This window comes from Leucopleurus acutus, assembly GCF_964270905.1.
Source record: "Leucopleurus acutus genome assembly, chromosome: 14".
NCBI classification, from domain to species: domain Eukaryota; kingdom Metazoa; phylum Chordata; class Mammalia; order Artiodactyla; family Delphinidae; genus Leucopleurus; species Leucopleurus acutus.
Genome location: NC_139156.1, coordinates 62,280,393 through 62,296,114, shown reverse-complemented (window position 1 = coordinate 62,296,114; position 15,722 = coordinate 62,280,393). Strand labels below are relative to the sequence as shown.

The following is a 15,722-nucleotide window of genomic DNA, read 5'->3' as shown; positions in this document are numbered from 1 at the left end:
AGATCTGGGTCACATGGACCAGGGGGTCACAGGACCCCTACCTCCCTGGGCCCTGGGTCTACCCTGGGCACATGCACGGTGGGTGACAAAGGCTGGGGGATAAGGCAAAGGAATAATAATAGAGACTCCAGAGAGGCACAAAGCACTTTACACTTTCAAAACTCAACTGTCCCCTGAGGTCAGGTACAAATCACATAAGTGACAGAAGCAGGCTGCAGGCAGAAAGGATGGGGGCGGGCCTGAGGCAGCTGGAGAGCCCAGTTGACGGCAGCCCCCCGGGAATGTGGGCCTAGCTGGCCAGGGCTCCCAGTTTTTCATCAGAAGCCACCAAGCCAAATGTTTTCCATAAAACATTTGCCCAGTTATTTGGTGAGCCGAACAAAATTCTGTGGCCTCTGACCTCAGGATCTCAGTTGATCCTCTGGGCCAGATAATGAAAGACAGCAAAAAGCAGTGACAGGAAACAAGGAGCAGCTCTTTGATAGTTAGGAGGTTTGATAGTTAGGAGGCCAGGGTGCAGAGACAGTGGACTTGCCACGCAGAGGGAGGGCCCGAGACACGCCCAGGCTGCCGGCCATCTGGGCTGTACCCTGGCCATCTGAGCAGGCTGGGAAGAGGCCTTCGGTCGGGCGGGGGGGCATCTCACCTGCTCCTCTGCCACCGCAGCAGAGCTCTGCCCTGGGGACCAGCAGCTGACGCAGCGAGTCCTCTCTGGAAGCCCCTGCTCTGGGGGCTAATGTCTTGGCCGTCTCCTCACTGCCACCAGCCCCTGCATGTAGTCACCACCACAGCACCATCACCATCACCCCACCACCGCCTACCCCAGAGCCCACGGCAGGGCCTCACCGGGTGCATGGCACTGGGGCGGGACCGCTCTGCAGCCTGGGGCTCTCTCTCTAACACTTGTTTCCACGAACCTCAGGGTGAACAGGGCCAGGCCGGCATCCAAGGCCCACCAGGGCCACCAGGCCCTCCTGGACCAAGTGGACCTCTGGGGCCCCCAGGACTGCCAGGGCCCATGGGGCCACCCGTAAGTAACTCTCCCACTTTCCACTGCTTCCTCTCCTTCGAGATTTGTCCCAGGAATTCCCTGGAAGCTTCCAAACCTTTCATAACCCATGGGAACCTGGGTCCCCACTGAAGAGGCAGAAACACTTGACAAGGCCGCTGGATGTGGCTGGCCCCTGCAGGAGCTGCCTTTCCCTGTCACACTCACCTGTTACACTCTGGTTCTGAACACACATCCTGAGACCAATGTGTTCCACTCCAGTCATTGCCTGCCAGGGAGGACACCACGAATAGGCGCCCCCTCCCAGGTTCAGCAGACAGGAGCTCGGAAAGAAAGTTCCCAGGGCCATTCTGATGGCTGTCTCCCGACCCCCGGGCTTAGGAAAACCTGAGTTGGGCACAGTGTGCTCTAAGGAGGTAGCAAGGGGGCATCTGACTGCCTGGCATCGCTAACAGACATTCTTTTGCTGGTGTGTGTGGGCTTCCACTCCTGGGCCACCTTCCAGCCAAGTTACACGTCTGGTCGGCCAGGAGGGCCCTGCATCGAGCCTGGGGATTGGACCACTGCCGGGAGGGCCCAGGGGGGCCAACAGACACCCCTCCAAGCAAGACCACACTCAGGCAATAGGTCAGTCCCAGTGTCCACCAGTCATCTGTTTGTAAGCCCTGGCCAAGCCCCGACTCTTTCTCAGCCCGAGTTAGTGCAAGAAAGCACCAGGGCAGAATAACTTAGCAGGGCCTTGGACTTCTTGGGAGAAAATGGGTTCTCCACCCAGAGCTAAGACTACCATCAGCAGTTATTGGAGGGATGGGGGTTAAGGACATAGTCTGTTTGATAATGTTTTTTCCACGTGGCTTTTTTTAAAACAGTGTTTTTCTCTCTTATGACAAAGGCATCATACATTCATTGTGAAAAAGCTGAAACATAGACAAAGTCTTAAGTTGCTGCTGTCTCATAGCCAGAGTCCCCATCGTTAACAGTGTGGAGAGTACTCCCCATTTTCCTCCTTAGATCTGCACATAAAGGTTTTCCACGTTGATGATGTTCTGAATAATATAACATCCCGTTTGTATCCTGTTACTTTTTTCCCTTAATATCGTAAACCATGCCCCTTCCTAAGTCAGGAGTCTCCCGTGATGTGGATTTTAGGACTGCTGGGTCTGTCTACAAGGTAGTTAGTGAGTCCCCTTCCGTATATTCTTGAACATAAATGTGCACATCTCTGATGCTTTCGTGGTGATAGATTCCCAAAGGTGGAGTTGCTGGGTCAGGGTGTCCCTGCCAAATAGCCCTCGGTGAGTACAGCCACATTCCATGTCACTTGGCTTCACATCTGGGCCCTCAGCTACCCCAGCTGCCCAAAAGCTGAGGTTCAGCGTGGGGTCCCCCCAGGCTGGGCGACAGCTCTGGCACACCAGGGTCGCCATCTTGGCCAGAAGGCGGCCCAGCAGAGTGAAAACCTAAGTTGCTCGGAGCCAGCTCTCCTGTTCAGCTTGATCCCCGTAACGAATTTTAAGTATTTCCATGATTTCTCCCCAGAACCCGGGGGTGGGAAGTCAGTCTCACTTCCATGGGTTTCTAGATGCAAAAACAGAAAACCTGAAAGGAAGTGAAATTTAGGGAATTGAACCAAACAAACCAAGCCAAGAAAACCAAAAAACAAGCTCAAAATTCACCTCTTTACTGACGGCCCAGACACAGTGGGCTCCCGGTCGCTGAACCCAAGCCAGGTGGTTTTCTTTGTTAGGTTGTTTATAAAGAGAAAAACCAGAAAGCATGTTTTTAAACCAACTGAAAGAGACCAGACTCGAGCATCATGGTTTTCTCCAGCCAGCGTTTGCCGTCCAGACCCACGCCCGAGACCACGCCGGAGCCCGCCTTCCCTTGTTTCTCCCTCGGGCTCCCGCGGGGGCCCACGCCACCTCCCCCGCGCTGGCTGCTGTGCTCACTGTGCCCCAGGGGTGGGGCAGGGAGAAGAGGGCTCCCCCACAGGCTGGCAGGGCCAGAGGCAAAACCCAGGCTCTGCTGGGCAAGGTTGGCTTTCCAGGGAGCGGTTCCAGTTAGGAGGTGGGTGGGTGGGAATCTGGACCAAACCACACTGCCAATCTCACATGATGCCACTGACCTACTTTCCAGTGGGCGAGCACAGCGGAGATGCCCACGGCGCCCATGTGGCTCCGAAGAGGGACATGAGCCTGTTGTCCCCACGTGCCCTCAGCAGGTTTCAGATACCCTTCCAGGACCCTGTGGATCTGTTCTTCAACACGTCCAGAACCCATTACAGCCTCCAGTGGAAACATGACGAGCCCCCACCAATTGCCAGAGGAATCCACTCACCTTTTTTCTTGCTTCCGCAGGGCTTACCTGGGCCTCCTGGACCGAAGGTGAGGGCCCTCTGGGTGATGCGTCAAACGGGCAGGAGAGTTCCCTGCAGGAGGGAGGGGGAGGCGGCACTGACGGGAGCTGAGGGGGATCTCGGCTGAGAGAAGGGTCACGAGTGGCTCATTTCCAAAAACGCCACTCGGAAATTGATTGGGTCCCGCAAGGATTGCATTTTTGTGGGCTCAGGCCAAGCAAGTGCTATGGCTGGTATGGAAGATGCGGCCCTGCCCTCCAAGGAGGTTATGGTCTAGTTGGAAAAGTGATGCCCAGGACGCTGCCACAACATCCCAGTAAAACAGCGTTTCATAAGGGGCCAGAACTGGAAAGGACCTTCAGGGTCATCCGGTTTCTTTGGAAACCTTATCTGGAAGCCCACGATGTCAAACAGAATCTCCCTTTGAAGCTGGAGTCCCTGCGGCTCTAGGGATGAGAAGTAGCAAAGCACTGATCACAGCCAACCGTTTCACAAATGCAGAAGCTAGAGCCCTGGGGAAAAGTGACTTGTCCAGGTGCCACAGAGGGTCCATGGTAGAACAATAACTGACCCTCAGGTGTCCTGGGCCCCTGCCAAGTTGACCTTTCTCACCTCCCTCTGCCTCTGCAAGGCAAGGACTCATTCTGAAGAGTAGAACAGTCCCTGTTATTGTTCCAGGGATGGCTGGAGGTGGAGGTCAGAGGATTTGGAGTCATTGGAAGGAGGAGGGATGGTAATATGAAGGGGGTGGCAAGAAAACCCCTCTAATGGGCTTCTCTTGGTTCCCCCAGGGAGACCCGGGGATCCAGGGCTACCACGGCCGGAAGGTAAGAAGGAGTGGAGCGGAGGACCCCACCCCCCCACCCCGTGACAACCCAAGTGGGGCTTCACCACAGTGCACACAGGGTCGGGACTTGGTCATGCACACACACTTTTGCGCACATAGCAGCGGGAGCCTCAAAACCCTTGAGGGGGGCTGAACAGGGGTTCATGTGTCCACCTGGGGGAGGAAGAGGCTCAGAAGGGGAAGGGCCTTGGGCAAGTCAGTGGCCCTGCTGGACCTCAGACCCAGGAGTGTGTCCCCCGCCAGCCTGGGTGGCTGTGTCTGCACAGAGGCAGGCCAGGTTCTCACTGGCCCCCCTGAGGACCTGGTATGTGGGAACCAGGCAGAGCTTCTGAGCATGGTGGGAAATATGAAAGGGTCCCAACCCTGCTCTCTGGCAGCTCACAGGCCAGAGAGACAGGATTCCTGTACAAATAACCCTGGTGAAGGCAGACTGTGCTAACTGCTACCATTGCAAAGTGCTGTGTCAATATGGGGCGGGGCTGTGTGTGTGCGTGCAGGGAGATTAATTCTAGGTTGGGAGGAGTTTGGGAAGTCTTCTGAGAAGGGACAGCCTCTGAGCTTAATCCTGGTGAATGAGTAATTGTATCGGTTATCTATTGCTGTGTAACAAACCATCTCAAACTTACTGTCTTAAAACAATTCTTTCTCAGGATTCTGTGGCTTGGCCACGTGGGAGTTCTGTATCTCCTCTGGGCTCACTGATGCAGTCACATGGGATGTTGGGCGGAAAGGCTGGGTGGGGAGGGGGCAAGATGGCCTCATCCGCATGCCTGGGGATGGCCCTGGCTGTGGGCTGGGTACCTCTGTTCTCCTCCACGTGGCCTCTCAGCCCCGGTAGGGCAGAGAGGTTTCCTCACAGCATGGCAGGCCTGGGTCAGCTTTCAAAACGGGGGAGTCCCAGCGCTCAAGTGCTTTTCAAAAACATCCCTTGCATCACATTTTCCGAAGTCCTATTGGCCAAAGCAAGCCACACAGCCAAAGCATGCAAGTCAGTGGGGCTGGGGGACTCAGCCTCCGCTTCTTCTTGTCCAAGGGTGGCAAAGCCTTTGTGGCCATTTTTAATCCACCACTGTGGTCCTTCAAGCAGCAGATTTCAAGGGAAATGGCATTTTAGACAAGAAACCAATTTGAGCAGAGGCCCAGAGGTGGTCATTACAGTAACTATATAACATAAAAATCATTTTAATACTAGGCACCACTTACTAGATGCCTACTGTGTACCAGGCTGTCCTTCAACGTGACTTGCATCACATCTAATCCTAAGACCACCTTAGGAGGCTGACACTATTCTTCTCCTATGTAACAGATGAGGAAAATGAGGCACGCCCAAAGTGTCCTAAGTGGGAGAGCAGGAATTCAAGTCCGGGTCCGGGTCTTTCACAGGGTGCCACCTGCCATAAGGAGTCCATCCCGCCCTCCAGGCCCCAGCTGGGAGGCTCTGGCGCCTTCCTGGAGAAGAAAAGAGACAGGAAGGAAAGGCAGGACAAGGATGGGGAGGGATTCTGGAAAGGCAAGAATCGCTCTGGAGAAGCACATTCCACACGCCATGTAGCTCTGTGATCGGGCGGCTGCTGTCACCGCATTGTTTTACGGGCGCTTGGTGGGTGAAATGGCAAGACCCAAGAGATCTTTCATTAGTTCTGCATAAACTGCGAAGTTTGTACCGTGTCAGGAAGTGGAAATCACAGCCCCCGAGGTTGCCTCCACCCACTCACGCAGACTCACAGCATTTACTGCCTCTCCTGATGCAGCACGGGGCCGGCTTTCCCATTAGCAGCCAGACCAGCTCTTTCAAACTGTGAAGAAGCTTCAGGGCGGCAGTTTCCCCCGGGATCAAGGGGATGCCCTCAGCTGGCATCCATACTGTGGCAGGCGTCTGCACTCTCCTGCCAATGGGAAGTCTGATTCATCCAGAAAGGAGGTTGGGGGTCTGCTGCCCTGAGGACGGAGGGGCGTCAGCTTGGGGCTGGGGTGTCATGATGATAGAGGGCCTGGTTCCATGATTTTGGCAATTCTGGGCTCAGATTGTGGGAGGAATCATTCAGCCCTGGCTGCACTGAATTTGCAGAGAAAACTAGTGTGGTCCTGCTGACGGAGGGGCAGCTTCTGACCTCTGGGAAGCCTGCTCTGGGGAGAAAAGGCTCAGGGCTGCTAGAGAAGGCTCGAGCATGGAAGGGTGCATGACTAAGGGTAGAGCAGTATAGATGGCTACCTTGAGAAGGAGGGAGCTCCCCGTCACCCGAGGTATTCAAGGAGAGGCTGGATAACTATGGGTCTGGGATGTGTTAAGAGAAGCTTCTGTGTCAGATGGGAGACTGGACTAAAATCCCTTCCAGCTCAGGGAAGCTACAGTTTCCTAAGAACAGAGTTGGCTCCATACCCCCTAGAGAGGAGCAGCCCGCCACCCCACCCTGGCTTGACGATCAGGCCCCTCCAGTCCAGGCCTTTCTTCATCCGCATCCAGGGCTTGTCAGAAGCATCAGTGCTCTTAGGGCTCTCGAGGAATTGAGAAGGCCCTTCTCCTTCATGCTCCCCACTCTTTCTTTCTCTGCCGGACCACCCCCTGCCCTTCCACAACGGCCTCTTCTCCTGGAATCCGGAGGGGCTGTGAGGCTGCTAGCCTCTCTGGGTTTCTGGAAGGCTCCTGCTGCCTCCTCTTCTCCCAGCCTGTCCTTGAGACTTTTCAGTAGGCGCTCCTGGAGCACTGGGTAGTCTCCGCGCCCTTGTCTCTATGGTGGCCCTCACTCTGCTGGGACCCTTGTCCTGTCATCCCCGACGCCACAGCCTCCTAGTCCAACAGAGGCCAGAGGGCGTGCACTGGAGACCGATGGCCAGCAGCAAAGAGTCTGCCCCCGAGGACTTGGGGGTCATTCCTCCAGGTCAAGCAATACTCAGGAGGCTATGAGTGCCCGCCCACTGCCCCAGCCCCAGTGATCACCATGCCCAGGCAGCAGTTTGCTTCCTGTCAGAATTCTGAGATGAAGAGTCTGGTGCCCGAGGACAAGGGCAGCAATACTTCACATCTCTGGTTTAGCCAAAGTCCATTCACTCCCTCTCTGACTCATCCTCACCACGGCCCAGTAGTTTGAGTGCATTATCCCCACTGTCTAGATGAGAAGCTCAGAGAGGTTAATACTTTGCCCAAAGTTGCACAGCTGGTGAACAGTCATGCTGGAATTGGAAGCTAGGTCTCATGAGTCCGAACCCGGAAGGCAGTCGTCTTGCTCTGGTGCAGAAGTGAATGTCTGCTCAGGGGGTCTCACCCCAGGCTAAGCCATCTGTGCACAGACCACCCTCCCCTGTGGTTTCTCTGGGATGTGGAGGGTTAGCCCCCAGGCTCTTTTCTGGAGCGTCTGTCAGATCTCTTTTTCTCTCTCCTCCTCCCCCTCTGCTCTCTGCCTGGAATGAGGCCTGGAGGTACCAACACGAAGGGCAGCTTGGTCACGGATGCTGAGAAAATGAGTTTGCTCCCACCCACCACTCCGTACTGGTGGTTGGGGACACCAAGCTGGGACAGAGGCCCCAAGACACCGCTTGTGTTCAGGGCATGAGGGGACCCTCAGGGTAACTGATGGACCCTCCACATCTGCTTCCACTGCTCTGTCCCGGCAACTTGACACACACGCGGGGCCCTTCTTTCAGTGAGGGGTGGAATTTAACTCTCAGCAAAGACGTTTCTCCTCCTGTGAGGTTTACTGATGATTAGTTCCATCCTCCACCACCACCACCACCCTGGCAGCTGTTCCCAGCCTGGCGTCCTCTCAAAGGCCAGCCAGGCCATCAGGGCAGCGTCTCCACCAGCTACTTGAGATCACAGCCTGGGGTCGCCCGTGGGCCCTGTGCTGCCCCAGCCCCGCGTCCTGGACACTGTGAGTATTGTTGTGTGCCCATGTGGTACCTATTTGATCCAAATTTATGACGCCAATCTACTTTAAATATGTTGCAAGACGCAAAGTGTGTTTAAAACATTACAACCTTGGCTCTCTTTCAAGAGGCTACGAGTATTGTCAGACTGTGTGGATCACAAAACCTGGTGAGAGCTTATATCTAAGCAGATCAGAGCTGGTCCACCCATCTTGGCAGTGGGGGGTGAGTTTGACGCATGTGGTGGTCTGGGTGTTAAGCCTTGGTGGTTGCATGAAGGACCAGAGCTCTCCTGCAGGCTGCAGGCTGTGCGTCTTCAGACCAGAGGAGGCAGGTTGCGAGAGCCTCGTGCTCACTCAGGCTGTAACTGCGGGTGCTCCCCCTGGAGGCTGCGGGGCACCCCAGAAACAGGGAGTCCTGGGGAGGAGATCCGATGGGCCTTGTGGCCGGCTGGCTAGGGCACTGGAGCAAGGGTGTGAGGAGCAGAAGCACGCCCACCCCGCCCACCTCTCACCCCTCCTCAATCCTTCTGCAAAAGGGCAGGGTCGTCCTGAGCTGCTGGTCAGAGCCAGGCGTCACATGGGTGGACACGCTTCTGTCGAACGATAACTAGTATTATTATATCTACCTTACTGGGCCTCTTCGTGCCAAGCTATATGGGGCACTTGGCTCGCCTCACCTCATTGGACCCTTATAACCGCCCTGTGAGGGAGGTTTTATTCTTAGCCCCAATTTACAGATGAGCAAACCAAGGTTCACAGAGGTGAATCCCCAAAGGGCCACAACTACAAAGCAGTGAGGCCAGATCTGTCTGGCCCCAAAGGCTTGTTCTAAATGACTTTACTACCTGGGTCTTATGAACCTGGGGGGACCCGTGATTTCCAAACACCTCCCCTCCCAGACCCCTACTTCCTCTACTAAAAGGAAAGAAAGAGGGAGTCGGGCTTCTTGTGAGAAGGTTGTGGCTGGATTCAGGCTCTCTATGAGCAGGACCTGGAGCATCTAAGGCAGAGAACTTGGGGTACTTGGTGTGTTTTAGTCAAAGAACCGAGGAAGGGGAGTGCTTTGCCCATTGGCACTGATTCCACCCGAATGCTTCCCCAGGGAGCTGGCATGGTCCCAGGACCTCCAGTAAAGCCAGGAGAAGGCAGCTGTCTCAGCCCTGCACCCCAGTGGAGAAACCTCCTGAAACCTCCCTGCACCCCCTGGCTCCCAGAGGACCTGGGCAACCCCCGGCTCCCTGCCACACTCACGTGCAGCAGAGCACTCCATGCAGATGGAAACCGTAGACGCAGGAGCCTTCTGGAGTGGGGACAGCGCTTGCTTTCAAAGCCATGAATTCCCAGCGGGGGCATCCAGACCATTTCAATTAAAGCAGATCAGGGAGCTGAGACACGGGCCCCAGATCTGAGGCCTCGTGGGGGCTGATGGGACTCCTGCTCCGCCAGGCTCCAGCCCCCAGCCTGTGCTCTCTGGGCCCTGTTTCTCCTGCACTCCAAAGTCCCCAGATTAATTAGAGCTGACTTTTCTTTGTGGAACTAACTACAAAATCAACTGATCTCAAATCGAGATTACAAGCCAGCCGCCCTTCCAAAGCCCTGGCCTTCGGTGGGGCGCCTGACCCCGGTGATTCCCCGGATCACTTCCTGCCGGCCCTAATTACCGGAGGACCTGGTGTTTCCGCGGTCCCAGGCCTCTCCAGTCTGGAGCTGGCTGGGGCAGAGAAGAGGGAGCCGTGCTGCCTTTCTCCCGGAAGGGAGTTCTGGGAACTCTTTAGGGGAGAGAAAGACATTAGCCCTCCTCACCCAGCTTTTCCAACCCGGGAAAGGGCACTGGTCCAGACTTAAGGCCTGAGTCACCTGCTGGCCTCCCCCCAGCCCTCCGCTCCCCACACTTCTTCCCTGCAGAGAACAAAGAGTCTGTGTGGAACTGCTCGGGCCCAGGGCCCTCCTCACCCGCAGCTGGGCCGCAGCGGGAGCCTCACGTTAGGGAGGTCTACGTATCTCCCCCTGCTCCTCTGGCCTGACCTTTGCTCAGCTGGGGAGCTGACCTGGAAGCCCCCCACCTCTTTCGAGACTATGTCTTCTTGCCAAGTCCCTGCCCCGCTTGTTCAACAAACAGTAAATCACCAATTAAGAGAGCAGAGCATGACCGGTTTGTGCTCCAAGGAGCTCGCTTCCATACTGTCATCTGGGTAAAGGATGCGTCCTCCCACCTGGAAGCAGAACCAGAATAGAGAACCTATTGATGCTGGTGCGAACTCTGGACAGGGGCAGCTGGAGTCAGTGGCATCATAAAAGTGGGGGCTTGGATGGCCTTCAAGGTCATTCAGGGCAGCCACCTGTGCTCACCCCAGCACTCTCTTGGCCACAAAGACTGGAATCCACCCCTTCCAGGCCAGCCAGCCAGCGTCCTTGGTTCTTGGCACCAGGGTTAAAGAGCCAGTCTCCCAGGTGGTGGGCAGGGCAGGGCTGGCCTGGGGCTCGCAGGCCAGGTTCCACAGCAGGGACCACTGCCCATGCTCCGTGCATCTGGGGCAGGACCCTTTGTAATGCTTGGAGCGCCCACTTTCCCAGCTGCTGGATGGCCCAGATCCGGTGGCCGAGCTCCCTGCTGGGAGGACAGGAGGTACAGGAGGTAAATTGGGGCCCTCGCGTTTTGGCAGACTGTGAGCTCTCCCTCCCCAACTAAGACATTAGTCAGTTAGTGGATCTAAATTTAGGACAATTCCAAACTTAAACCTTTTAAACAAAATAACTTTTACGAAGTGAAACGGGAAAGAAGGAGCCTCTAGATGTGTTCTCGCAAAGCCATGCCATGAGGAAAAGCTCTGTGCGCACAGTGTGTCAATGTCCTCCCTTTAGCAATGGCCCCGGAAATGCTCCCCGCCCCCATCCCACCACCCCTGCAAATGAATGCGCTGCCCTCAGCCACCCTGGAGTCCTTGATCATGACTCTCAGCCCGCTCTCACCTCTCCCACCGTCCAGAATCAATGTTTTCTGGTGCAGAATGAGCCCAGCCGCCGGTTCAGAGGTCAGGCCGGGGCAAGCCCCTGGAGACAAGCCCTGGAGAAGGAGACTGATGAGAGTGGTATGAGCCCGCAGGGTGGGGTCAGCCGGGGCCACCCCTGCTTCCTGCCCCGCAGAGGGGTGGGAAGTGAGGGAGGCCCCGGGATGGGGATCAAGGGAGCCTGGGTCACCTAGAGAATTAAGAGACTTGACCCAGAGGGGAGGGAAGGGGCAAAGGTCAGCCACCCTAACGAGGAGGCTTGCCTCCTTAGAGGCTGCAAGGGGCCCAGATTTCCCCGGAGTGTGCAGTTGCATCTTTATATACAAACCATCATGGGCTGAAGACAACCCCGAGTAGCCCGGAAACCCTCACTCCCAGGGTTCTGCTCTGCACAGCTCACGTGGAGATTGGAGAGCGTGGGCAGACCCCAGCCTCCTCCCCTACTGAGGCATCCCAGGCTGTCCTCCGGAGCAGAAGGAGACCAACTGAGCCCCTCGTAGAGCCGCAGAGCTAACGTTCCCTCCCCCGAGGAGCCTTGTTCCGGAACTGCCAACACACCCAGTGTCAGCTCCTCGGCTTCGGCCTGTCAGGAGCAGGGGTGGGTAGGAAGGGTCTAGTCCAATCCCTCTTTGCAGACCCAGAGAGGGGAAGCGACTTATGCAGGGTTCCACAGACAGCCTTTCCTGACTCCTCCGCCCAGCTCCCTCGGTGGGGGTGGGAAGGTGAGGGCACATGTATTGGGGGAAGGCTGAGGGAAAGACGGGAAGAGGAAAAATGGGGCAAACAGGAGATCCTTGAATAGTCAGGGACGCCCAAGCTGACCTCCCACCTGTACCTCCCCACCCCCAGGGAACTCTGCCTGGTGTCCTCGGGGCTGAGTCAACCCAGTTGGGTTGTTTGGAATTTGAGCAGGGGTCCTCCAAAGGAAAGAGTGATGGGGCCCTCGGCTGGCGCTCTACAGCCACTGTCGCCAGACTTCTGATGAAGTCCTGTGGCGCCCTCTGCTGGCCGTAGAGCAGAACTGTGCTCACAGGCCAGCCCCGGCTCAGCTCTTTTCCCTGGGGCCTGTGGTTAAAGACACAGCCCTGGCCTGAGCACTGACTTTTCACCCCTCTGGGGCACAGACCGGAGGGCCATCCAGAAGAGAGGGCTTTGCCCTGCTTTGGGCCTGCAGAGGGTGTTTAACGGAAGCGACGGAACACCAGTCGCTGGTACCTGCACTTGGCAGACAAAAGACCTGTGTCCAAATCCCTGCTCTGTGTGACATTGGCAATCATACCTGGCCTTCCAGAGCCACAGTTTGCTGACCTGTGAAACAGGAATAACATCCACTCCCTCACTGATTACAGGGGATTCTTAGAGATTGAATAGAAGAAGGATGTAAAGGCTTAACTCAGTGCCAGACACATCATAGGCACAGTAAATGGCTGTGCCTTTTTCCACTTTTTCCCACAAGAGGGATTTACCAGAATTTAGTGCCTGGGGCAGACCTGGGGCAACAGCTTGTCTGCTGTGGTCACTTCTGAGTCCAGCTCTACCACCCCTGCCTGTGGCTCAGGGGTCCTGGTGGGGTCGGGTGAGGGAGGGCTCCTGCATTTGGAGCTAAAGTTTCTGGGCCTTTCACAGAATTCAGAGACTTGACCCAAAGAGGATGGAGGTGAAGCCATCCCTAGCAGACATGATTTGTGTATACAGGTCACATACACACAGTGGTTCCCGCTGCACTGAGGAACCAGCACTGGGCTATGGGGCAGAGCAAAAGGCTTCAAGAGGAGATGGCATTTGACCAGCACCCCAAGGATGAATAGGGTTTTGAGCAGAGGAAATAGCAGAAAGTCAGAGAATTCTGAAAACGGGGGATGTTTTCAGAGAAGCAGTGTAGGTGTCAGGATGTGAGGCGATGAGACCAGGAGGGAGCTGGGGTGGAATGCCACGCTCAGGAGCCTGGCCCCTTTGCCACAGTCAGTGCCGGGCAGTGGCAGTGTCAAAGTACAGGAGTGGTACTGTCCAGTCTGTGTGTGGGACGCTTATCTGGATGCCAGCGTGGAGGCCCAGTCATGGAGGGGAAAGGTTGGAAGTAGCTCCAGCCTCTGCAAGGAGAGGGGTGGACCAGGGCTTCCTGTAAGATGTCAGGGAAGGGACGAGGTCAGCTGAAAAGATGGAGGCCAGGTGGGGCCATGTTCCCCCTCTGCCTGTGGGGTATGCAGCGTGGCCTCCAGGCCACAGGGTCTGAGCTGCTACCACGCACGCTGCACAGTACCCTGAGCCCTGGCTGGGGCTTACACTGGGACTTCTTTTGGGGTTCCACTCGTGGAGACAAAGGCCTCCTTCCTTCCCTGCACCCCTCCCCCTCTGACACAGCGGGTAAGTCTTGACTCACCTACTCTCGGCCCCCAATTGTCGCTGGCTGTCACCTCCAACCCCATCTCCTCCTGGTGTGTCCTTCCAAGGAGGGCAGGACACTCCCTGTCCTTCCTGAGCTCACTCCTCCCCTTAGATTTGGCATTTTCGCCAGGAAGTAAAGAGGTTACACAAGAAGACAGGACACTGCCGAGATGGTAGAGCAAAGCCCAAGCATGGTATCCTGGAGAAGCAGCCGCGTGACTGGTGCCTCTGGCCAGGCAGGGCCAGGAGTGCAGAGAAGTGGGTGGGCTCCGGGCCACGCCCTGCCTCCATCCACAGTCCCCCACTGCCCAAAGCCTCCCCAACCTGGGGCCAAAGCCCTCATGTCCTGGGGAAGAGTTAGACCCAAGGAACCTGGAAGGAAGAGGACCCCAGGGAAGAGGAGAGGCCGGAGCCCCATCTGGCTTAGCCAGCAGTACCACCCATGCAAACGTGCAGAGTGAAAATGGGCAGGAGGCAGCAGGCCAGGGAGAGAGGGAAGGTATGCAGTAGGCAAGTGGCCAAGTGGGCGGCTCAGGCCCATGGCCCTAGCCCAGGCCCCCGTCAGGCAGAAAACCTTGTGCAAGTCCGCTTTCCCCCTCCCTGGCCTCAGGCTGCTCCTGGTGGGCCTCTCTCTGGGGCTCTTTCCTGCTCTGTGGTCTGCGACTGGGGTCCTTGTGCAGGTCCACCTTGCTGAGAAGAGTGGCCCACCGTGGCTGCCGGCAATGGTGGGGACCTCAAGCTCCTCACAGGCTGGACGGTCATCCCAAGCTTCCACAGCAACCACTCTCACTGACATCCTTGCAGGCCACGCTTCCAGGGCCAAGACCTTGGGCCCTGAGTCTGGTCCTCTTCTCACTGTTTCTCTTGTTTCTTCCTTCAGGGAGAACGGGGCATGCCAGGGATGCCGGGCAAACACGGAACAAAGGTACGCCACCCTCAGGCAGCTCCCCCAGCCCCAGCCCTCTCTCCCAGCTTCTTCCCTTCCCACACCCTGTCTTGCTGTAAAGACAGGAGACGGGGTGCACATTTCTTCCTGTCCTCTCCCCTTTGCTGCCTGGCCTGCCTTCCAGGCAGGGGTGTTCCTTTTTGGCCCATGAGCCATCACTCAGCAGTGCCCTCCCGACATGGCCAGGCCTCCTTGTGGGCAACTGTGGGTCATAAAATTCCTCTCAAGGGCTTCCCTGGTGGCGCAGTGGTTGAGAGTCCACCTGCCAATGCAGGGGACACGGGTTCGTGCCCCGGTCCGGGAAGATCCCACATGCCGCGGAGCAGCTAGGCCCGTGAGCCATGGCCACTGAGCCTGCGTGTCTGGAGCCTGTGCTCTGCAAGGGGAGAGGCCACAACAGTGAGAGGCCCGCGTACCAAAAAAAAAAAGTCCTCTCAGGTACCCCCAGCTCTGGCTGCAGTTCTGAGACCCATGTGGGAATCGGGACCCCCTAAAAATCACCTTCACTTGGAATTTACTAAGTGGTGCGCTGGGCAGTCTGTTTACCTCAAAGTTGGTGGTCTTGGGCTGATAAGGAAATGGGGTTCACTCCCAGCCGCTCCCCAGTCCATCAGGGCATAGGGCCAGAGAGCTCCCTGAGGAGAGTCCCACGGGCACCCTCAGGGTCCAGGAGCTTGGTGAACTCAGCCATCTACTGTTGTCCCCTTCCCCATGGCTCTCCCTTTCTCCCCCATCCCCTCCTCCTCCTTTCCTCTCCCAAGAAGCCCTCCCCGCATTCCACCCAGGGAGGCCTCTGTCTAGCCCAGCCATGGGCTGCCTGACACAGTGCCCTCGAAGTCCCCCAGGAGGGTCTAGGGGCTGAGCAGGTGGGTGGGAAGCCCAGGGAGCCCAGCTGAGCTGTGCAGAGCTTCTTCCTCAGACCCAGTCCCTATGTGCCAAGCTCAGCCACCCCCTTCCCTGTGGGCCTGGGGGCAGGCAGAAGCCTCCACATCTCACATCTCTCCAAGAAGAGGCTGGGAGAGGAGGCTGGCCACGTCCTCTTTGTTTCCCGCTGGGTGAGAAAGTCCCCATGCCTTTCCTTCTCTCTGCCAGGGGGCTCCTGGAATCGCTGTGGCCGGGATGAAGGTCAGTGGACCTTGTAACTCAACACCTGAGGGGCAGGATGGGAGGGATGGAGAGAGGACAGAGTTGGGCTTCAGGGGCTCATTGGGTGGCCACTGGACCAAGGAGGGAGTAGACAGGATTCAGAACCATTTCTCTTAAAGCAACATTTATGCCAGATGCACAGATTGAACAACAGATGTT

At 56.7% G+C, this 15,722-nt stretch overlaps 1 protein-coding gene across 1 annotated transcript in view; it reads left to right on the top strand.

Annotated features, from left to right (window-relative positions):
* The window catches only part of COL13A1 (collagen type XIII alpha 1 chain), a gene marked incomplete at its 5' end in the record, with an annotated part of 143,696 nt that overhangs the window by 90,416 nt on the left and 37,558 nt on the right, over positions 1–15,722 (top strand). The window contains 5 exons of the mRNA XM_082854363.1: positions 923–1,030; positions 3,367–3,393; positions 4,157–4,192; positions 14,352–14,396; positions 15,510–15,542. Of these exons, the coding sequence (XP_082710489.1) occupies positions 923–1,030; positions 3,367–3,393; positions 4,157–4,192; positions 14,352–14,396; positions 15,510–15,542 (249 nt within the window). The remainder of the gene's footprint in view (positions 1–922; positions 1,031–3,366; positions 3,394–4,156; positions 4,193–14,351; positions 14,397–15,509; positions 15,543–15,722) is intronic.